This window comes from Trematomus bernacchii, unplaced genomic scaffold (genome assembly GCF_902827165.1).
Source record: "Trematomus bernacchii unplaced genomic scaffold, fTreBer1.1, whole genome shotgun sequence".
Classification (NCBI taxonomy): domain Eukaryota; kingdom Metazoa; phylum Chordata; class Actinopteri; order Perciformes; family Nototheniidae; genus Trematomus; species Trematomus bernacchii.
The window spans coordinates 6,466,610-6,492,118 of NW_022987851.1; the positions used below are offsets into that span (position 1 = coordinate 6,466,610).

Consider the following 25,509-nt stretch of genomic DNA (forward strand, 5'->3'; position numbering starts at 1 on the left):
CGAAATGTTTGGCACAAATGTAAAGTGTACCTGTTAGTTAAGTTAAGGAGCTGAACGTTGAAAACACACCGGTAAGGTCATTTAATGTTCAGCAAAATCCCCTTAGCATCTACACTCATCATTACCAAACTATTGCATAGCGGGTCCAAATGTCTAATGTGTGCCTCATTACCTCCTTCGTGTTGCTCTCTGGCAGTGGCCCAGTCCATTCAGGCGATAATTTTCCACAGGAGGAAAATAAAGGCAATAATGAGGTTAATATCGGACATGGTGCAACAGTTTGTATTCAGCTCCTGGATTATGCTGCACAAGCTGTTTGGGGACATTTTTGGCTTTTCTTAGAGCTGAATAAAACACTAATATCCAATCCATGCTGACAATGGGCGATGCCAGTCAATCACAGGGCTTCACAATAAGAGAACCCGAAGAAAACCCATGCGGACACGTGTAGAGCACGCACAGGGATCATGGTGGATTCGAACCCACTACCCATGTTCAAAAAGTTCAGGAAGAAGCCCCCTCAGTTGAGCTTGTACTCACAAATGGGTGATTACTGTATTGTTTGTTTTTGTACTATGTCACTGATCTATTTATAAGAAGACTGCAATTTGCATTATATAGTTGTGTAGCACTGTCAATTGAAAGGTGGGCCAACCGCAACCTGGATGGTACTGGATGGAGACCATACCTCACATTAAAAACATTATATACAAATATTTAATTTGTGAGGTGATTCTCGTGAGATGAAGATCATGTTTGTCCAGGAACAACCTTTCTTTAGGTATCTGTGGTGCCGAGACAGTATTTCATGCATTATCATAACATATGGTATCTTTCAGAAGCTGTGACACTTCTCTTTTAGTTTTTGCTGACGGATGACTGACATGAAGCAGATGTGCGGCAGTAAATATGAAAACTGAATAACATTAGAACTCTGGTGAAGAGGTTTCCTCTCCTTGACAGAGCAATTTATAAGACTTGTTTATTGATGTTTGTATGAATTAAGCCAGTTTTAATTATATCATCCCTTATAGCCTATAATTCATTCAGCAATTCCATTCAAATTCTTGAAAGAGAATATATAAAAAGTATGCCCTATTCACATGGCAGCTGGGTAACTCTCCAACTCCTGGAGCCATGAGAAGCTTGCGATAGAAAAACTAGAGTCAAGGGCCAAAAAAGGCAGAGAAATGCTGCATTAGTGAAATGTCTTCAGAGGTTATCAGTGAAATACATCTCTTCTAACAACAAAGAAAAAAAAGAAAAAAAAAAGTCTTACCAATCTTTTTTTCTAATACTTAGAGGTTAGATTTGAAAAAAATGAAGTTTGGATACTTTTTTAATACTGTAATATTGGCCCATTGCCCTATAGATCCCATTTTAGTGTATAATGGAAATGAAGGCACCCTGAGAAATGCAATAATGAAAACATAAACATTTATAGAGCAATAATTGGTGTTCAGTTATGCTATTGATGTTATAAACTAGTTCAAAGATGTTACATTCAATGTACTTTCAGCCTACTTCCAAAACCCTGGATCGCTTTGAAATGATTCCACAATCCAAATAGAAGTAATGAATGAACTGAACCGGCAATTCCGTTTGATTATTAGGCTATTTAAGATGATAAAACTATAATTGATGGTGCCATGTCTGTGATGCTGCTTTGTGGATGGTGAAGGTCACTCTGTTGAACATCCAATGTTTATCTCAACTTTAAGGTCCATTTGAACATACTTAACAGAGGGTTTGTCTTTTCTTTCTTTTTTAGAGACAGATACACTTTACTAATACAGAGGGAACCTGCCAGGTTTATCATACAATAAAGAAATCACCATTGTAGATGTAAGCAGATTACACCTTTTATACAGAGATTTAGTGAGCTTAACAGCACGTACCAGAAGTATAAAAACAACTAACAATGCGATTATCAGTTAACTAATAATGTTCTAGTGGAACAGGTCTAATCCTTGTTAGAATGCATCAAAGTCTGGATGTGTCTGTGGGATATTGGCCTCTGATTATTCAAGGGACGACGAGGTGAAAAGGTAACATAATGGTATCTTTTATAGTTTACAGAGAGATATATAGGATTAAAAGAATAAGCATAATCTTAACCCATCCTAAATAAAGACAAGGCCTTTTTAAAATTGTGTAAAGAGTGAAAACACTCAAGAATATGTGAAACCCTGAATGGTTTTCTTTTGATTTGGCTGAAAAAAAACTCCATTAATAATCCCTGGAGATTACATTGATCAAAACAGGCCATTACCTTCTGTAAAGTAAAATAATGCCAAAACAAGTGCAAAAACCTTTATATAACCTTATAAAATGGAACGGGAATCACCCAATGGCAGTTTTGTTTCTGGTCACATACCTATGTACAATAGTCCAATTGTTGTAGCTCCCCCCTACAGAAATTCCAGGGGTACTATTGGACGGGAAATGCAGAACATGTGGTAAATGGGATGCATTCCTGAGCGAGGAGTCCCAAAATTCCACACAGGTCTATGAGCACAACAGGAATACCAGAGGAAAAAGTCACAGGGACCCAGAAAGAGTATACAACTTGTGGTACATGATCTTTTACCACTGTGAATGTTTTTTTTGGTCTGCACCTATCGTTGTAATAACATATTTAATGTATACTTTATAAGTATTACTCTTTTGAATGTCATGGCATGTTATGCAGTGCTGGACAGGTAGCATGAAGTGGGTTTATCAGGGCTTGTTTGCAAAATAAGTGTTAATTTTCAGTGAGTTTATAACCAATCTTTTTTTACTTCTGTTATAGCTACAAAAGTACTTAAGTTGTGGTGTGATCTTTATCTTCAGTTAAACTAAGACTATGATGGGCTGTCTTACTTTAATAGGTCTCAAAAGTATAAAATTACTCAAAATAATTTTCAGTTTGCTTCAAATAACTTGCCGGAAAAGAGCATTTTTAAGTTGGGTTGATAGTTATTTAGGATTAAGGGATCAAGGCTGGATTCTAAACTACTGTTTGCTTGAAACTTGATAAATACTGGTGGCCAGAGAGCTGTTTATGACTGATAAGATGCTGGGAATGACTTGATCAAAGACCTCCTGGAAGAGCTCAGCTAGTGACACGTTTCACATGACTGACACGTCTTTGACGGAAAAACAGGTTCAAAACAGTATCTTTAAAGAGTGTAATTCCATTGCTCACAAGCTTTTGGTGAAGGATAAAAGAATCAGCATGTTTTTCCTGGGAAGACGGTTGATAGCAGAGTTGATTACGCTGAACGCTAACAGCACCTCAGTGTTGTGACAATTATTAGATAGCAGCTCACAGAATGCTGCTCTTGCATCTTCTCTGCATATATCTCACATTTCAGTAGGTCTTCCATAGGGCCCTTGAATATTTGCATTGTGTCTTATATATTCCATCTCTATAGGGGTGTATGCTCACTGAGTAAAGAGAAGGCTTTGAAGCATCTTTGGATTTTAAAGTTTAAACAGCACAAAGGAACTCCATTCAGGAAATGAAGGGAAACTGTGCCATCTTTGTGCAAAGCTTTGAGAAGCTCACAATGTTTGGTTTTTTAGTCTGTGCCCAGAGGTAGGATTTCAGTTCTCTGGAAATGTGTGGTGTGTTACTTTTGGTCTTTAGGAAGTATAATATTGCTATATGTCTCACCCAGGCGTGGAAATAATGCCACTGCCTGAGTTTGAATTTTAACTGAGGAAGCTTGAAAGGTGAAAGGCCTGCTTGCATTGTTTTTCATTGATGCTAGCTGACATCAATGGGAGGCTACCAAAGCCTTTTCACTCCTGCTTCTTTCCTCCCATCCCTCGTGACACTCTTCTCCTACCGGGAAAATCACCCGGAGGAAATGGTGCAATGAAATGATGTGGAGGAGGGGTTAAACTTCAAAATGAATGTCAAAGAATAGGTGGAAACAAGAAGGCATCACAGACAGCTTCTCTCCTGTGTGATTCTATTCCCATTTAAAAAAGAAAAAAGAAGATAAATAGTACATAATATAATTGGAACTATGCTTCTGAATGCAGATTATCTTGTGCCTAATCCTACATTCTTTCCCAATTTGGTGTGTTTCTCGATACGGTAATCACATGTTACCTTTAAGGCTCTGCACACCCTTGTTAAACTCACATAGGTGCTTTAAATAACTCATGCTGATTTTCTCAGAGCCGTGTTAGCAGACAATGCTCAAATGGCATCTCTTTGGCTCTTTTTTTAGCTTGTTTCACATGTTTGGATTGGACAAATTACACCTCTATCATAAGCCTTTTCCATAGAAGACAATAACAGGTAGGACAGGTGTACATAATGCTGACTCACAATGTCACTGATTATTGGGACACTTAGTCATCTGTGCTTTTCTTGTGTGATAAGCCAGAATTAGAAACACCTGTGTGGGCGTGCATGGCATGGTTTTAGGTAAACAGCGGCATGATTCATATTGAGGCAATTTACATTTTCTCTTATTAAAAACTGCTATCCCAGTAAAGGGATTACCTCTGAGTTCAAACAAACTGTTAATTTAAAAAACGCAGCTTCCCTGTGTCCCTGTAGCTGGACTACTGTGAGTCACAACATGTATATTTCCCTGTCAGTGAGATTTCAGTAGCAGCCTCTGATTTATTTTGCCGATGCAGTCTGTCTGGTGTAATAATGAATTCATTTATTTCAATGAGCACATAAACATGATAACTTGCATACGGCTAATTGGCAGTAATACAGTGGGGACTTGTGAAGGACAGTAGGAAACAAGGAACAATGTGTGAGTCGAGTTGTTTTTTTAGTTCATTTAGATTGACTTCAGCCCAAACCAGCTTTCTAGTTATTGTGAATCACCTGCATAACTGTCTTTATTGTTGTGCCGCAGATATTTAAAAATATGGAGCTCTAATTAATTACTGCCAGTACAGTCACATTTATAATGCAACAAAAAAAAAAACACTGCTGAGGCGTGTGGCGTAGTGGGTTGTCCGTAGGTGTTCGGATCAGATTGTCACAGGTTCAAACCCCACTGCAGTCAGCATGTCGTTGTGTCCCTGGGCAAGACACTTCACCCCAAATTGCTCCTGTGGGGATTGCCCACAGTATTGAGTGTGTAAGTCGCTTTGGATAAAAGCATCTAACAAGTAACATGTAATGTAATGATGACAGTGCCAGGCCACTATTTTGCGATACAGGCTTAGTATAATCCCAGTCATGTCTCATTATTTTTGCTATCTGGCACTATCAATTAAGCACAATCTTTATGGAGATTGGTGTTATAGTAGCACAAAAGCTTTTTTTAAGCAGAGTTGCACTTAAGGGCAGTAATTATCTCACCAGGGTGCTGTAGGTGGAAAAATAATTAGACAGAATTAATTGATGTAGTATCTTAGGCCGGCCGCCTAGGCTCAACGTTTTGAAGGTGATTCAGTGCGTTCTCCTTGTTAAATATCCCCTGCTTCAAATGTGTTAAAAATGAGCTGCACAACTGTAGGGGTTTTGAACTGGTGCCATGCCATTGTGTTGCTTCTGTAGAATTGATCAAGCGGAATGATCTTCTTTTATTTTTCATTCACGTTAACAGAAATAATATATGATAATAACAAAGAAAGAATCATTTTTTGAATCATACCCATATCAAATGAACCGATGAAATTCTACTATTGCTCCAAAGAACTAATCCAGTAAGTAAATGCTAGCCTTCCCAAATCATGTGTTGCGAAAATGGGTAATTACTGTCATTTTTAAATATATGCATACTTTCTTTTTTATATGTATTTCAAGTTTTGGCAATTTTGCATTTGGTTCTTGGTTCTGCCCATCAATTGGACACTCCAAGTGATACTTAACTGTTTCGTATTAGGTGTTTACACCCTGCAGGTTTGCAAGTTTGGCACTAGTCATATCGGTTCGATTTCTACCTTTACCCCAATTTAAACATTGCAAATAGAAAAACAAACCCACTCACTCAGTATAGAGACTTTGCAGAGGTGCTGGAGCTTTATCAAACTCAATGAAAAAAGCATCCACACAATCAAATCTGTGCAATAATCTTTTTTAATAAATGAGTTCCGTTCAGAGACCTTCTTCAAGGCAAGAACTGCTGTTCTTTCATTACGTTTGCGATCTTCCCTGATACAATGGTGAGTATAAATCAGTGTGTGGTCCTCACTTTATTAAACGTTTTACTCAAAAGTGGTCATAGCGATCTGCAGTTCTGATCAGCTTACATTCACAATAGTTATAGGCAGTTGTAATATCCCTTTTACTCCGCAGTAGACTGTACTTCCCAGTCACCACACATTTCAACCCACGTTTTGCATGTTTTAAGCCGCCTGAGTAACAAGCCCTCAGAAAGCATCGTACACCCTGTCAGTCGCAGGTACGGGTACTGATTTAAAGCAGGGAGCACTCCAACTTAACCCCATTGTGTCAGCACGCAGATTAGGCATCTGGTTGACACTCTGTAACAATCACTGGTGATATCAATCAGCACGGCACATCAGAGGGAGCAGAATGCAAAGGAGCCATGCTAACATATTAAACAGAGCAAGTACTGAGACAGATTTCTCAAGTGAGGATTGGGAGACGGGGGCGGGGTGTATCATCTGGGGGATGCTGAGCGTTGTGAGAAAATGGGCATGCTAATGAGGGCCAAATAATACAGATGACTTTGAACACTTGGAGGAAAGTCGGAAGTGCTGTTTGTTGATCCAAGGAGAAGAAAAAAGAACAAATGACTAAAAATAGTAACTGAAAAACTCACACCTCTGATGACACACATGCAGCTGTGGTAATTGCTATGAAAGGTTACCATTATTGTTGTTCACGATGGTTCATTGTTATTCAGAGGAACTATGAGATAGCCCTAGACAATAAGCCGATGGATGCCTTCTTTATGTCCCAGGGTATGATTGCATCTCAAGCTCTGTCTGGAAAGACTCGGACGCTTTGAAGTCTAGTAACCCGATGAAAATGCAAATAATCTGTCTGGAGGTCGTGGGATTTACCTCATCAATAACGGGGGAAAAGTTACATTCACAGCAATGCCCACCCTTATCCTCTTTATCGATTGGTGGGGAAAAAAGGACTCTCACATGTAGCCAACACTACCAAGACCAAAAGGTCATGGGAAAAGATTTTAGGAATGTGAGAGGTCTGTTCGGTGTACCTCAGGGCGTATTGTGGGACTGAAATAACACTTTAAATCCAGCATTTCAATAAACATTTATTTACAAAACAAGAATAATAACAAAGAATAATATGAAGAGTGAATACAAAACATGTGCTAATATGATAAAATACATTATCATACACAACGTATATCTTTATGAATGTGTTAAATAAACTATGCTTATATTTTTGGGATCTGAAAAGGTTGAGGAAGCAGGCAGCCAGTGTCGGATTGCTTTACGTTATAGGGATTATTGCATCTCACTTTGTGTTTAAGGCAAGGATGAGACATGAAGAGGAGACAGAAACACTTCACATAACAATGAAGCAGTATTACTTTTCTCTTCATCACAGGGAACACTATCACATAGACATCAATGACTGAAGAGGAGGAAGACAAAAAAAAAGAGATAATACTCTTAAAGAAATGTAACAATTTTACAAATAGGATTGGTCCATACATTTTTCATTTAAGAACAGCTTTTCAAGAGAGGAAGCACTTTTCAAAGCCATGTGTATGTGTTACATTATGAAACAGTCCCTGCAGTTGTCAGATGGATTGTGTCCCATGATGTCCAGAGCACTGTGTCTTGGTGTCTTTGGTGCTCAATGTGCTGTGTTGGTGTCCACAGAGTCATCTCCCTTTCGTCGTATACCCTCTGAGGTCTGTCCCTCTGAGCCTGGCTTCAGTACGGGTACTGCTTCTGCTTCTTCCCTGCGAAACAGGAGAGCCAGGTGCACAGCAGCATGGCCGCCGCCGCCCCGGCCCCTGTGCAGTAATACGCCCAGCCGATCTGGCAGGAACCTGCGGAGGAGAGCAGAGGATTCAGGATGATTATCTTTCCACCCTTTATTTTATCTGTCCATCTGTCAGCGGGATAACTCCTAAAACCCACGGATGGCTTTCAATGAAATGTCCTCAGATAAGCCTTTGGCGGGGAAACAACTGATTTGATTTTGGCTTAACCAGAATATCTGAACATTAGAGGAGCCCTGCACTGTTTACCTTAATGGAGCTTTTTTGGGCTCATAAATCTCATACTACTTATACAGCACAATATTATAACACACTTCTATACAAGAGCTCTAAAACAGTTTACTCCAAATAGATACTGAATAAACTGCAGGAGGTTATAAAAGTGTCTCTTTTTAAGTCATGTACTTGCAATAAAGGACATTTTAGTTTTAACAAGCCGTTGCTGATTCTTTTTTTTTTTTGTGCCGTTTCCAAAATATTTAACATCTCTACTTGGACAATGGTGTATAAATGAAAAAATGTAAGAGGATCAAAGTCTGATATTTTCACTATTATATATAGTTTAGGGGCTATAAAAGAGTCTTACTTGATTCCATATATTTAGGAATTGAATTGCTTGGAATTTGGCTATTACCATATGATGTAGAACTATTCAGTATTAATCAATAGTACTATCTAAGTTGCATGTATACTGTGACATTTTAGGCATTATTGGAATGTAGAAAGGATTGTGTGTGGTTTATTTAAAAGACATTTAAATGATATAATTTATTTGTGAGAACTGTATCATAAGAAAACTACACTACAGCTTTATCCTTGCCTTAGATCCAACATTTCCATATAAGTGTTGTGAACTGCCTAACATTTTTGTTCAAGCCACAACATTTCCAATTTTAGAAATAGATAGCATCGCTGGAACAGATGCGCTGAACATAGTTTAACTTCATTTGCAGTGTGGTATGTGCCAAATGTGTTCTCACAACACAGAGTTTTGGAAAGCACAAACAGTGGCAACAAATGCAGAAACCGAGCCAAAAGCAAGAAGTAAGCACAAATTAAAACGTAAAAGGGCCTCCTTAAGAAGCATCTTCTATAATCCTCAAAGGGAATTATGTGCATGATTAAACAAGGATATGACCTACATCTGATTCTAAATTTGGAAAATGTTGTGATGAACATTATAAACATCGCATTTAAAGAAAGTGTCTGATATCCGGCAGTGGCTCAGTCAGTAGGGGCTTGGACTGTGGGGCCGTAGGGTCGCCGGTTCATGTCCCCGAACAGACCTAAATATGGAGTGTGGACTGCTACTTGGAGAGGTCCCAGTTCACCTCCTGGGCCCTGCCGTGGTGCCCTTGAGCAAGGCACCGGACAACCCCCTTCCCCCCCCCACTCCCATTGCTCTGTACAATAGCTGCCCACTGCTCCTAGTACTAGACTCCTGGTACTAGGATGGGTTAAATGCAGAGGCCACATTTCACTGTGTGCTCTGCATGTGTGACCATTAAAGAGGGGTTTCATCCCTCCGATTCTATATTCTGATTGGTTGTTATCTAATTACAAGCCGGTGGGAGTCGGAGGAGGCGTCTCATTTCCAAATCATCCAAGCAGCAGTCTTCTGATACTACAGCTATAACTGAACAGCTTATTTCTTGGAAGTACATTTTCTGTTATAAATGTCTCTTTTCAACTCCACACTAATTTTTATGGCTGTAGTTTATCTATACACATATTGTGGGAATATTCCATTAACCCTTTAATGGTTATAGCATCCTGTGGGATACAGTCAGTTAAAAGGCTGTGTCCATGTGTAAAATGGGTGCAAAAACTGTGTAATTATGGTGCATTATGGGTGTAACGTGCGTGTACAGTAACATGGGTATAAAAAAGTTTTAATATGGTTGTATTAATGTGTAATATGAGTGTAATAATATTGTAATATGGGTCTAATATAGAAAATAGCAAACATTTTCCAATACCCATTTAAGGGTAACAAAACAGTGACTTGGACTTTCCTGTATCCATTCTGAAGACATAAGTATGATAATTTCCCTAATTTTTTCATGTTAGACATACATGCAATTAATTTGTCCTGCAGAAACATTCTAATTCATCTTTGAATCACTACGTTCTCCCTGCTCTCTTCATGATTAATGAAGGAGTCTATGAAGCAGAGATTTGAAGTTCTCAATGTGGCATCATTTCTTGTGTGAAATCCACAGTTCTCAAGCGACTTGTCATGGCGCTACCAAGAAAGAGGTGAATAACTATAGTGCAGTCATCCTCATCTGAGCTGCACACTGATGCAAACCCACTTGTTAACAATAATTCATACTGTATGTACTGAGAGGATGTTCTTTCAAATAACTCCTTTCCAACATAATTACATCTGATGACATGGTCTGAAATCTCAGTAATTGAGATGATACGTTTAGAAATTTAAACTACACAGAATTATATCCTTCTGAATGATATGAACAAGATTATATAAAAGCTGCTAGAACGATCACATATCTGCAGAAATATTATCTTGTTTTAATGTGCATATATCAACTTGTATTTATTAACTTAATGAAACTAAAATAGGAGTTATTTTTGCTTTGTCTGTGATGATTTTGAAGAATGTTTGGTTGGTCTTTCATTGAGTTCATCCAACTGTCCAGAACTATTATCTAAACAACAACAGATTGTCATGAAACAGACATTCATTGACTAGTGGTGCTCTGGCTTAATTGCCAGGTCAAAAGTTGCCCTCGTGAAACACTAGTTGAATTACAAACACTACAGCGGATAATTGGGGGACTTTAAATCTGGAGTCGGCAGTTTAATTTTGGCATCATTGGGCAAAATTTCCTTAATAGCAATTCAGCATAATTGTCATCCAAGTTGCACCCTAGGGTAGTACTCTGTAAAATGCAAAACAATGCCAGAATGTGAAAATAACAGCTGTCCTCTTTCCCTTCTCTGTCCAAGAGCACAGGCATGTGACGTAATTCATACAGTAACCTGTATGAGCCACTAGTCAATCATGTTAAACGTCAAACAGATTGTGATTAAGATCTAGATGCCTTTATATAGCAAAAATGCAATGAAAATAATCACTCCTGTTTTCTTTGCCAACTCATGGGTCTGTAAATATCTTTGAGATTACATACTCTCAGTTTAGGCTCGCTACAATATCAGGAAACATTTCAGAGAAGTTAAGGAAAAAAAGGTTGCAAATAGTTTAACCTTCTGATAACCATAGCCATAAGCTTAAGGTTGGCAAAAGGCTTAACTATGAGAAAGATGGAGACGAAATGTCTTAGCAATGCTAACCAATTAGCAACAGTCTTTTCCTTTTAAAATGCTTCTCGATATTGGCAGATACTCTTTTAAGTCTGTCTGCAGTTTAAGTCAGTTCTCTCAGACCACTTACATGATGCCGAAAGGCTAATGGCATTTTTGGCCATTAATTACAAAAAATATTCTGCCTATTCCAGCTTTAACTAGTTGCTTGGTACTCAGAAAATCTACCTATCATACTGTGTATGGAATAAAATATATAAAAAGCATGGTGGACATTGATGTAAATTAAAAGAGAGAGCAAATCTAAGTGTACTGGATTACATCATTTATGGGCTCAACAGCTTTATCAAAAAAGTACCTTTGACATTTAATTAAAAATATTGCAATCACACAAAATGAATTTCTCCCTGTACGTAGAAGTTCAAACACTTTTTGATTATTATTATTTGATTATTTGATCATATAAGAGCACCTGCAGTATAAATAGCCCTCAACCTGCCTACCATCTAATACAGAAACATGATATTGTCTATGAGATAGCCCAGAGAATGCCAGCTGAATACTGAGCAGCAATCGAGCTCATGCTTATTCTCAGCACATATTTATAGCTATAAAACATTTCAGGAACTGACAGCAACAGGAGGTTCTGTTTACTTGTTATCATATATTTTAAATACCAAGGGATCTTGTCTCTTCAGTATATGACAGTACCAGAGAGTTGTGTCTGCTTGGTATTATAAAACAGGCAGCATGTCAAGGGGCAGATATAAAAGTCTGTTCTCAACTTTGTTCATACATTTATCAGTTTTGGGGCCGGAACATTTGGCAAACACAAGACAAATGTACACAGTCATGGTTGAAGCATAAGTGTGTAAGGTGGTGTCAGGCTGTAGGTGTGTGTGTGTGTGTGTGTGTGTGTGTGTGTGTGTGTGTGTGTGTGTGTGTGTGTGTGTGTGTGTGTGTGTGTGTGTGTGTGTGTGTGTGTGTGTGTGTGTGTGTGTGTGTGTGTGTGTGGTGTGTGTGTGTGTGTGTGTGTGTGTGTGTGTGTGTGTGTGTGTGTGTGTGTGTGTGTGTGTGTGTGTGTGTGTGTGTGTGTGTGTGTGTGTGTGTGTGTGTGTGTGTGTGTGTGTGTGTGTGTGTGTGTGTGTGTGTGTGTGTGTGTGTGTGTGTGTGTATTAGTAGACATCTTACCTAGTTGAAACTGGTCCGAGCTGTTGTTGCAGGTCTGTTGTACTTCCTCGCTGTCCCATCCCAATGGATAGAGTGCACAGCCAGATCCTATGAGCAGACCTGAGAACAAGAGAGAGGGAGTCTGTCAGTGATGGAGGAACAGTAGTAGCCCAAACAAAAGAAACATCACAAAATATGACCGGAGGCTGACAAGACAGCGTTTGTGAGGGGGAAAACCGCAGCAAGGACAAACTCTCCCCATCAAGGTGTTCACTCGGCTCCTTGAGGGAAGGTCTGCATTGTTTTATGTGAGACCTTGCCTGTGGGTTTTCGTAATTTAAGAATCTTTTCATTAATGAGGAAGAAAAAAAGGGTGTTTTTATTCTTTTCATCCAGATAACACAAACTCAGGTTGTGTATGGATTCTCTAGCAACCCTGGTTTATGTTTTAAATAAAATTATGAAAACGACAATGAGCTGAAGCGGTGTGTGACTTCACACGTATGATTTTATTCTTCTCACCTTATCAACTGTTTCCAGCTGATACTGATGGGGAGGCAATAATAACCTGTTCCAACAATTCTACCTTAACAAGCCACAAATCCCTTTGTAAAACGACACGGATTGTGATTTTAACACTTCATCATGTTTTTTACAGCTGCAAAACAAAGCGCTCCTCAGCCAGCAGCTCATAAAACCGCTCACATCAACGAGAGAAATAATGCAAATAGCTTGGCAATTTCTCGCACAGCTAACAGCTAAAAAAAATAGCAATTTTTGGTACGCAATAATGACTGTAAAACTCTGGAAAACCCTTGAGGGACTGCTTTATGTCAGTGATTAGTGAGACTTATGACTGCGCTTAAAGCTGCACACAGAGACAAGAGTAAAATCAAGTCAAGGCCATTTACATTAAGGATTAATATCCTTAATATTAGCCTACAGCCAGGTCTTGACGAGTTATTCCCTGGATGCCAAGGCCCGTCTCTTAAAATTACCCTGTAGGTGGCTCTGCCATCACATTAGCTTAATCCCCTCCGATGTGTCTACCCTGCTATCAGTTTTTTGGATGTGAGGAAGGCAGCGGAGGAAGAGAAGGCAAGAGCTCTGCCTTCCAACCTGATTACCGCTGCCATCCAGGATTGCCTTATTACATCTAGGCAAAGATAACAAGCAGGAATTAATCCACATGCTAATGCATACGGGCTAGACAAACTGGCCAACATCAGAAGGGGGAGTAGAAAAGTGAAAAAGACATCTGTTTTCCGCAGTTGCAGCCAGGAGGACGGTGAATGTCATCAGCTTGCATCTGGGAGGAAATAGACTGATTATGGCACCCGTGGTAGAAAATCAATTCAGCAAAACTCTGGCATGTTGATGAGAATGAAGGGATGTAAAAAGGGTCCAACCAAGTCTGTGTCGTTACAGCTCAGGATCAGAGGGGATCCTGGGAATGTAATAAGTAACAACTCGGCTGTTTCTTCTTCAGCTTCTTAAAAAAAACTTCAGACGAGTTTCTGCTTCAAACCACAAAATGACTACCTTTAGCTGAGCAGTAAAGCAAAAGACAGGGGCATTTGATGTAAATCCCTGTACAAGCAGTCACTCTGGACCTCTGATGAACATAAAAACAAACTCTTTTGGAAGGTACAAAAATGCATTTGTAAGCTAGTGAGCATACCCACAATCATTAAAATATTCTCAGTTATGTAATGTGATCGAATGTGTTTTGATTCAACTTTGTAACAGTAAAGAGTCAGCATGATAATGTATTCATGATTAATATTTAACTAAATCAAAGATTCTCTTTCAAGTGTTGTGTAATGCAGAGAGATACAGCAGTATGTAATCAAATTGAATTTCCTTGCAGCACGAGGAAGGAGAGAAAAGAAATAACGCAGGGCAGAATGTGTTTCACAAAGACATTGTTATTCTATCCAGCAAACTGTAATATTTCCATTAGAATAATCAAGCTTTATTGGGATTTTCAGTCAGTGTTTGATTAACGCATTCGTTATAATGATCAGATTTATAAAACGCTGCAGCAGGAACCTCCGTGGGAAAGGTTTTCGTCAGTGCATAGTTTCCACATCAGGTCAGACGATGATGTGATGACATGAAAAGCTGTACATCTAAGACCAATGACAGGAGGGAAACGATTGCCACAACAAAGACAAAAGCCCAGTTCCATTGTGTAATCTTGAAAAATAAAAAATAAAAAGGTTGCTGGGTGAACCGCCAGAGTTTTCTGTTGTTTTTGGGGATAAACTCAGTGAGCCTGCAACACTGCAGTGGGTGAAATCAATGAGAGCACTGACATGTTACCAAGCCAATATGGTGACAGATACTGCAAAGCAAAAATCACTGGGAGCGAGCACTAAGGTATCTGTATCATATATGGCTCTACGTTTCACATTTGGCTTTTATTTATTTGATTAATATATTTGTTGCCATAGTTAATTCTGTCAAATCCTATCCTCCACACTTACTACGTGGGTTTTTGAGAAGCAGAGGTAGGAAGGCTGGTGACTGGGATGTGGGAGACAGATTACCAAGAATGCAAAATGCTCTTTCACATAATGTTTAAAAGGAAAGCTGCTAGAGAGAAGTGTGGACTTATGAGAGGCAGAATACATCAGGCTCTAATTCTCCATGCGTGCTGTTGCAGTCTGATACTTCCTACCCTTATTATTTCCTAAGCTGACACAGATGCACCCCAATCTGCACAAACAGACAGTCAGGGATTTGTGTCATTTAGCATGTGGATGCCAGCTACAGCAGTGCTTCTCAACCTTTTTGGCATGTGACCTCTTAAACTGAGGTAATGCCTTCTGCTGACCTGAATTCCCATCACAGAGTGTAAACACAGACACTTTGGATCATGACATGTGTTTTCCCCCCTGAAAATGTTCTTGAATCTGGTGTCCTGGATGGTGGCGCGAGGACCACTGAGCTAGTGGACACGCTACAATCTCAAGCATTAAAGTCATGCTAAATGTATTATAATACGATTAAACGTAATGATTCCCTGAGTAAAATGGGTTGCTTTCACAGAAAATAGATAAGCATCATGTTACATTAGAAACACATTATAAGTAAGTCTTACAGAATGATTAAACTGCAATCAGTAATTGACAAATTCAATTATTCCATATTATGTAAAGAAACACAAGTCCAAATGGCCAAAATTAAAACCCCCACACTTGTTTCAACAAACGTATTCTGTAAATTGCATTGCCTAAATGTTCTCTTCTGCTGATCAACCTCAACAAGAGGCTCATTTTCTTTTGCTGTGAGCAGATGGCCATCTCATGATGAAATCATTGCAGAACTCCACTAAGCTGCCATAAGGACTGTATAAAGTCACCACAAGGCTGCAGCTGTACAGCAACTACATTAAGAAACTGATAGACAGGAAATATCATAAAGATGTCGTCACCACCATTTGCACCAAAACAACTAGTTTTGCCGTATCAGCATCAACCATGCCCTCAGGCCAAACATAAAGAAGCCCTGAGCTTTCTGCGTAATCGGACGAGGCTCTATCAACACAAGCCTGGGAGGGTTGTTTGTTTACTCTGCTGCTTTTTTACCAACAACCACTATTTGTAAAAACCTAAGGCCATTTTGGAGTATTGTTTAAATTGCTATGGCAGCAGGCTGATGCTGATAGTTTCCTCCCGGGCAGAAGAGATTAAGAGGAAGAAGTAAGGGTCAGAGAGAGTGGCGTGTAGAATCAAGACGTCTTATTCACAGATTGAGTTTCAATTGATCTCCATGAGGTTGTTATCACAATGACTATCTCGGGCCAAATGGCTTCTGTGAAAGGCTATTCTATGAACTGGGAAATAGATCAGATAAATTGACTTAACCAAATACAATCAGTCCCTCATTCCATTCTTCAATCCATAGAATGTGCTCTAATACAGTCAACTTTCTACTGCATATAGTTGCCTCGGATTTCATCATTGCAGTTGAGCTCACTTTTGAAATCTCTTAAAAAGCACACAGAGAATTGAATTGTTTCATCAGAGCTGCTCTATTGTGCCCCATCCTTATTCTGTCAACGCTTTTTACCTGAATGAAGAAATGCCCCCTTTCATATCCCCCACATTCTCTGATTTAGGGAGTGCTGATGCCTTTTGTCAAGCTTTCCTGCTTTCTGTCAAGAAGCAAGGCATTTCTTTACCCTCCTTCATGCCCCGAGACAATACCATTCAAGGTTATCATTCAAAAGGCCAAAGAGGACAGGGAGAAAAGGCTGCCGCTAAGCTCTAGAGAATGTGAGTGGCCAGGGAATTGGAGTGGGGATGGGGCTGAAAGGGTCGGCTTAATGTAAGACATTCCCTTTTGGGCTTGGAGGATCGACAGAAAGCGCAGGGAAGTGTAAGAGCAAACTCACCTGGGAAGGCAAGCCCACCTGTGACAAACTAGTATCCCCCTCTACTCGTCCGTAGGCATTTTTGGTTGAAAATGATAATTCCAGTCAAGTTTTATACTGTTTCCCAAGACATGTTAATAATATGAAGAAAATAAAGCTGGTACGATTAATGACATGTCTGAATATGTTTACAAAACGGCTTGCAAGGAAAATAAATGGGTAGTTTAATTTATAATCCTTAAAATGTTTATGGAATTTAACCCATTTCTCAACTAGCCATTCAACACATGTACATTCTGTAATTATCTCTCTGTATAGTCATTTCCATTGTAAGTGGTGGAGTCCGCCATTCCCACAGTGGATACAAATTGCCTCGTATGAGAGATTTAGCACTGCAGCACATAATCCAGCAACACTGTTTTTAATTCTATCTCATTAATATCAGCATCATTGCTTACTGCTAACTCAGCCGTGTCAGAGCCATATTAAGTCACTGCTAATGCAAACCCAACATTTCCTCCTGCTGCTGCTTCCATTTAAGGACATCTGACAATGGTGCTCATAAAAAAAACCCACTTTCTTCTTAAAATATAAGACAAAAAATGTTGGGGCGAAGAACATTTTTCGAATATTGCAAGGGAATAATGGTACTAGAAGGAGCAGCCACAGTGAGCTAGATGAAGAGCTGCAGGTTTTTAAGAGTAAAACTAATGTGAGGTTCTTTGGCTGCTGCCCTGTAAACAAATATGACCGTTAACCTTGTGTTAATCTGACAAAGTAGCTCAAGGAGTGTTAGCGAAAACCTTCACTTGCTGATACCATGTTTACACGGGTGTTGCCATATCTTAAGAACTAGAAATTCAAAAATAAAAACATGTTGTGCAATGTTACCTTAAAGTTAAAATCTGTGCTTAATTGTACTCAATTCATCCAAGCATGGTACTTTGCATCTAATCTAAAAACAAATATATAAATACAATCTGTTATGTAAATAATATGAGATTATAATCATGTTTATGTCATCCTGAGCTTTAATCAGTTACAGGTTCCCACAGTGTCACGTTTGCCTGTCAACATTACCATCTCTGCATGTCGAGACATGTTTTTCTTTCTCCGTTTGAAACACGTGGCAGACATCAGTATGTACAGCTTGCATTCCTGCTTTCCTTACGAGGTTTTGATTCTCTGTCATTCAAGTTGGATCAACACAGTCGCTTTTTAGAAGGGCTTAATCCTATGTGAGCATTTTTGCCGGAGAAGCTGTTTTTTTTATGCGAGCGAGACGGGGATCTGGAGATTCAGTTGAAACGTTAGACTTTGCAACTGTGAGAGATGGAGGATGAGGAGGAAAGGAGGGATTTAACGAGAGAATGTGAAGTACGAGTGATATGTGATGTGGAAAATGATGCATCTTAACATTTGCGGTTGCCAGTGGCTGACATTCAAGCATTATATTGAGCACAAATAGTCTTGTTGCTATTAATATTCTTTTGCTAAACTGTTTTGTGAGTTTTTCTGCATGGATCTTCCCACAGATCAAAACTCAATTATCCAGAAGGACAAGAGGTGTGTTCATGTTCAGTTTTACAGGTTGAACCATGTTTTCTCCCAACGGTTATATTCTCAGTTACATATTCCACTGTGTGATGGCTGACTACACAGGAAAAGATGTTCCAGTCTGCAGTCTTCTGTCGGCTCTGTTTCTTTATTTTTGTTTTGGCTTTACAACTTGAATATCAAACACATAAAAGTGTATTACAGACCAGGCCAGTAAGAACACAGCTCTGTGACAAACCAGCTCTACACCAGGCTCTGACTATTCATTTAGAGTGTGACCATCCCCTTTATGGCAGATTTCTCCCTCTTCCCTCTGGTATCTGCCACAGCCGCCCAAAGAAAAGGTCAAACAGTAACAAACAGTCCTTTATCCCAGCATCTATCAGAGGACTTAACAAGACTCGTTGTCAGGCTGTGTTCATGTGAGGTCTGCATGGTTATGTTTTCTTGTCTTCCTGCAAACAGACTGTTGTTTCATGTGTCTCTAAGATGACCTGATCCAACAGTATTTTAGTCAGGGGTACAGTTAATTTGAAAATGTACAAAAAACCCAAAATAAAATAAATCCTTCAAAGAGTGTATAATGGGTCTGCAAAGCTTATCTTTTACTATATAGATTTTGTGCCTTTTTTTCTATTTCAGGAAACACACAACATCAAAAACACTGAAGCTATTTTCACACATTTGCTCTATATATTATAGCATATTTTCTGTGCATGCTATGCAGTATTTCCAGAACTAACATGCTGAGGAGGTGATGCTTAATTCTTGTGTGTTCAGGACAGTGCTAGCAGTGCTGTTGAAAGTTACTTTTGAAGCAAATTTGAATGTGAAACGGTTAGCCAGAGTTAAGGTCAGGTGTGCGACATGATGCAATGCTGGATGGTGTATTAGATCACAACTCCAGTTTGTAAAACATAAAGGAGATGCAGAGAACAACCCAGCGTTAAAGCCTAACAAGTACTTAAAAGTTGAGGTAGTGAAAAGGATATGGTAAAGGAAAACTGTCAAAAGATGGAGTGTGTTAAGTATTACAATGTCAGTTAAATCACATATCCCTGAGGTATGGGCCAGAAATAAGCCCAAAGTGATGACCCGTACAGTGTATGGTGGTTTATTGGGTTGTGCCACACAGTCTCATTTCATTCTCATGTCCACCCATCAGTCACCATCACAGGCCCTGGGCGGAAGGAGCCGTTTGTGTTATATTGATCTGTTTCAGCGCTTCTGCTACAGGCATTCTGTCAGGAACTGGTGTTATCTAATCACACCACTCATTTGTCACACAGTTTCCAGCTACAACCGATAATTAATGAACACACCAACTACAAGAGCAAAATAAAGGTCTGGTTCACTAAGTAATTGGCAACTATTAAGAAGGAAAGACAACATCCCGTCTGCAGCACAGTGGCACAACACCAAACTGCAAAAGGACGACACCGGGGTGTGCAAAATACGTATACAAACGACTTTCAGAAGACAATGTCTTCTGCATGTGTGGGGAGAATTAGCTTTTCACACAAGGGCGCAGATATTTTCTGTATGTCTCAGTCTTTCCAGCTACAAAGAACCCACGCCTCCTTGTGACCTCAACCATGTCTCCTCTGATCTCATTTTGCAAATTGGACATTCTTCCCCCTCCTTTCAGTTAAGAGGAGTCAAACAAGAGGAAGGCAAAGAAACAAGGAAATACAAGGGAAAGAATGCTGCAGCATCTGGGAGAAATTCCCCCTCTAGCTTTTCCAAAATGTTGCACAATTTTCACATTTCTCTTTTAAAATGTAGTCACCCATGTGCTAAACTAGTGTTGGAATGCACTAAGAACAGAATAAACAATGAGCTAATGTGTGTTACTAGCTATCTGACAGCATCACCTGACTGCTACCATACTGCACTGGAGTTCATTTTCTGCCTTTGATTTTATTCAGAACAAGTCAAAGGGAAGATAAGCTTTTGCAATATCTTGCAATATTATAAGGACTTATTATCATTGTGAGGCTGGGTGGCAATAAGCTTCTTTACTTTCACATGACAAAGTTACAGTCAAAGCCAACTTACAGTAGATTCTGGGCAACAGTTTTTAAGCCTCATTTAACTAAGATTTCAGTCATTTAAAAAAATCTATAGGAATACTCATGCTAAAAAGGACCTTCTACAAACTGTTATACAAATCAGCATGGTAGTCTGGAATTTCAATTTAAAAAGTGAAGGGAGTTCCATCCATCAGAGGCGAGTTGAGAGAAGAAAGAAAATGTTTGAGGAGAACAACAAAGCCAAAGGGTGTGGAAATCCTCCTCAGGGTAGGATCCACTTCTTATGTTCCTACAAGTGGAGCTCTTCTAACTGGGTCATGTCTGATGTGTTAGGCAGCAACCTCCTCCCCCTGACAGAAAAGCCTGATGGCAGGCCACATGTGAAAAAGTCAGCGTATACCTTCAGCGATACGCTCCTGCCATAATTACCCTTTACAATGAGCGGTAAACATGCTAATGCAAGGCCTTCTGGGGAGAGGAGAATCAAAGACACTGCAATCTCCACTTTAATATTCATGGTAATAGCATCCAAATATGCAATGAATGTTTTAGTATCTTCTATAAAAAATGTTGGCAGACATCAAAATGCCTCTCTGACAGTACTGGACTCATCATGTGAGCAGTTCCATACTGAAAACACACACAGCCCCCTTTCAAAGGACAAAACAACGCTTCTGGGATCAGGGAAAAACCAACTCGCACTGCCAAGTGTACAATGTACTCCATAGCATGTGTTTAAAATGCCGGCCATGATCTGGCACAAACACACACACACACACCAGGCTAGCTTATTACCCGTGGGGATTGAGTTTTAGCAGCCTTTTCCATTCCCCTAAATTCAAACATTCACTACACTAAAGGGCCACTTTTACTACCAGCATTTCATTGTGTGGGTGTGATGTGAATAGCATTCAGTAAGAGTGGAAATCTCAGAAGGCCACGAGTCTCATTCTCGAGCCACGGAAAGGTTGGAATAACATAACCTGATACACTATAGGACATATATTTAAAACAAAGTATTGACATTGATAAACACTATTATTTTCTTTTTATTATTGATTTTGAGTAAGATGATAATTTATGTCTGGTGAAAATGAAGCTACCACAAGCAGCCGGTTAGCTTAGCTTAGCGAAAGGATGGAAATAAAGGGAAACAGTTCTGTCCAAAGGTATCGAAGTCCTCAACTTGTGGGTTTTGGTTGGTGTGTTTTGTTACCTTTGACAGTTACGCTAGCAGTTTACATCTGCAAGCAGTCTTTATGCTAAGCTAAGCTAACTGGATATCTGAACAGTAGCTCTTTATTTAACAAACAGACGTGAAAGTGTAAATCTTTTCATTTAACTCTCTACGATAAATAATTGAAGGTTGTTTACTAAAATGTCAATGTCTTTTAAGAAGTTTCTCACAATTCTCAGTTTATTAGCTGTGACGTAGCTTCTATAAGTGAAGCTCATTGAAGTAACCTTTTGTGTACTTACTTGTGTTAACATAGATAGATGAAGACATGATGAAACTTAAGTGTATCAAATGCTGTTAATGTGACATTTGAGAGCCCTTGAGGCAGAGCAGAATAGTCTAAATTAGAACACACTATGCAACATGTCAAGTAATCTGTAATACAATAGGGAAATACAACGCAGAGGCAGAGATCAGATTGTGCGGGACTGTGTGTGCTCTGACATTTGGTATGATATTGAATTGGTATTGTGATCCCACATAATCACATAATATCTGGTTTATCCTGTCTGCTCAAGGATGAAAATCTATTTCTGCCTGGGTGATTCAACAGATTGAAACTAAACAGATGTCAAGAAAGGGCTACCAATTCCATTTCACATGAAGATTATCTTGCCTTTTTATATTGCCATGGCATCTCTGTCAGGGTAGTAAAGGGTACGGAGGTAGATTCTAGCGGATGTTATTGTAAACAGAATCATTTTAGTGATGAAATTGCAGCCTCGTCCTTCTAACAATACTGTTAGAGAGTCCTTTGACGAACACGTAAGTAATAAAATCACATCTAGATAAACAGATGTTTCTTTACACTGATTGTGTGGGGAAGATACATGACAGTGACACTTGTCTATTTTGCCTTGGTGTTAAAAATGCCTGGTGTGGTAAAATATGATGAACTACGCAGAATGTTTAAGGGTTTTTCCCAAACCGACAATTATTTCTACTTCTTGGTCAGAGTACTGGCTAAATGTAAAGACTTGATTCTAGTGTTGACGTGCACATTCACCAAATCTTCATCTTGATAGACAGATTGTATTTTTGCCAGTTAAACCCTAAAACAAACAAATTGAAAAACATTGAAGGTTTAGAAACCCGCTGGATCAGAATGAACCCACATGCTAACCCAAAGCACTAGCAGGTGGGCTGGAAGTGAAACAGTTCAGATCAGTAATTACAGTGGAAACAGAAAACACCCAGAAATATTTGAAATAAATCCAAGGTTTTTTTTACTTTCTCCTGTGTGCACTTAAGAAAATGTGGAAAAACCATGAGGTAATGCAGAATGAACAATGGAGCAGTTATCCAGCAGTATGTGTTTCTAATAAAATGAGATCTATTAAAACAGGATGGTGCCCCCCTGGTTTCATTTTACTATGCTTCAGACAACGCAGACCTGACACCTCTATTTAAAATACTGCCTCACACAGACATATGGCTTCAATCAAGCTGCAAGCATTCATGTCATAGGAGTCATTGGATGGCATGAATCCAGAGATTATAGCATGGGAGCAAGGACGAATGAAAATCAATAGTTCCCAGAGTCCTTGCAAAACTGCCCCTCACTGAGATGTTTCAAAAGAAAAAAAATCAGCCCAAAGGAACAATGCTCTAAGCACCAGCGGTTTCATCCTGCAGTGGTGGTTAGAGTGCATTTCCACTTGTATTGCCTTACTCTCGATTCACACGGGAGTAATAGCAAAGTATGTTCAGGCCTCAAATAATTAATCAATTAGTTCCTTACTTCAAAGCATTAGTACCAGAAAATGAAATTCAGTATGGTTGATACAAGTCTGTAAAGTTAAACATTTTATAGTTCGTCACTGTGCAAAGCTAAGCTTCAAATTGCCTCCCAAAAGCATTAACAGCCTTCCTCTGCACTCCCCACAACTGCATTCAGTCTTAGAAGTGCAACATTTTGCATCTAAAAGAAAAAGATACCAATAGATGCCAAAAAACAAATTTAATTTGCATGGGATTAGTAAGTAATACCCGGGGACTTCTGACTTCACCAAGATGTGGCAAGTCATTTGCACTGGAATCACGCTTAAATTACAACCGTGCCAGTCTCGCATTGGGATTAAAATCATCGACAATCTCCTTTAATTATACAAATCACTTCTCAACCTCAGGTTATACTAGTTTCGTGCAAATAGAGCTTTATAAAGTTCCATCAGTATTCATGAACATGAACGACTCTCTTCAGAAGCATAAAATGAGAGATTAAATCTGTGTCTGCTGCGCCGACAATTAATTAGAGATCAACTTTGTTGGATGAAACTGAGAAACTTCACAGTAAAATAACTTTGTTTCATTACAGAGCTCTCAGAGATGAGGCGGGTAAGTTTGCCTGTGTAATGTCATGTGTCCACAAAGGCTCCAATTGACTGTCAAAAGAGCCCGTCCACAATACGTCTCCTGATTTAATCACTTTGAGTGCAAGTGTCTCTAAGGGGGCTTGTTCCTGCTCACAAATTAAGACTGAATTGTCCAAGATCATAGGTCATCGTTGCATATACAAACTCTTTTTTTCATGGATGAATCTATTCTTTCCCGAATGTTGATAACGCTAACAATGTTAGTAGCCTTTAAGTGACAGAATAGCCTGGCAAGGGCTGTTAAGAATGCACCACTGGACATTTCAGAGCTAGTCAGTCTGATTGATTGAGCAGTAAAGAGTTTGTCTGTGGGGCTAACGGGACTCGGATAAAAGATTAAGAGTCTGTTGAGTCTTGATTAATGTTAGAGGATATAACCTCTGGCCAGTGGTGTTGAAAGATTTATATAAACAGGGTCTCTATAGCGAAATATAGGCACACTGAATCGGAGCGATTTAAAGTCAGTGAGCATGAAAACATTCCCAGCCTATCCCCAGGACACAAGCTAAATCAAAACAGAATTGTCACAACTCCATAATGAGGCAAACAAGTATATCACTGACAGATGAAGATGAATGACAGTAACACAAGTGACAAAACTCAAAGGCATGAACCCATATTTCATTCTTGCTGTTTTCCTAAATCAGACGGAATGTGATGACTGCGGGAGAAAAAAATTCCTCTGCATATTAATACAGGACCTTGTCTGTGTTAAACCCTGCCCCACCCCCTGGACTTTGGCTGCCTGATTAGTATTCAGTGAATTCATTAAGACACAATTGATGGTGTCTGGGAACATGGGAACTCTTGACGGAGGAGAGGTTGAGTTCAGCCCACTTGGTTAGTCCCTACAGAAAGAAAAAAAACCTTGCCCCATCCCCCAAACTTGAAGGTCACCATGTCCTTACTCAGCTACTGATCTGATGATCACACACAAACAGCGGTTGTGGGGCTCGGTGTTAAGATCTTTATTTACACACGCTGTGTTGTTGCCAGCCTGCAAAGATCTGCACTGTGCCTAAAGAAAAAGCTAAATGTTAATCTTTTGGCGCGATTGTGCCCAAAGGCAATCACCTACAATTCATCACCCAGGAGGTAGTGTTGTTGTGCTGCGTTATAATAAAGTGTTTCTCCTTGTAAGCCATAACAAAATATAAATGAGATCAGACTTTTCAGCCGGCAGATCATCCATCCCTCAAAAGTTGCATCCCCGGCCCCACCTGCACCTCCCCAACTATTAAAATCAATGTTGAGATGAATGAACAGCAGGAACCAGGGGGGACACCAGGTAGAAAACTCTTCCGGCCGCTCCAATGGTTCATACGTTAGAGAGGCGAGCTTTGGTTGCGTCCCGGCAAACTGGTGATGAATCATTCCTAAGGGAGGCACTTACACACTTCAGCCAGTTTAATGAAAAACTCCCAAAGAACTGTCCTGCATGAAAGCTTCACAATAATAAATCACAGACGAGGAGAAAATATTGCATACGGCCACATTGCACACAGCCAATAGAGTTTGGCTTAAGTCTGCTCTCAGTGCTGGACTGTCA

At 39.5% G+C, this 25,509-nt stretch overlaps 1 protein-coding gene across 1 annotated transcript in view; it reads right to left on the reverse strand.

The window, feature by feature from the left end:
• Positions 1-7,199: 7,199 nt before the first annotated feature.
• Positions 7,200-25,509, reverse strand: part of LOC117468971 (LHFPL tetraspan subfamily member 6 protein) — a 57,426-nt gene continuing 39,116 nt past the window's right edge. Inside the window, exons 3-4 of the mRNA XM_034113361.1 lie at positions 12,399-12,497; positions 7,200-7,967 (exon numbers count right to left, since the gene is read on the reverse strand). Coding sequence (XP_033969252.1) covers positions 7,849-7,967; positions 12,399-12,497 — 218 coding nt within the window. The 3' untranslated portion in view covers positions 7,200-7,848. The remainder of the gene's footprint in view (positions 7,968-12,398; positions 12,498-25,509) is intronic.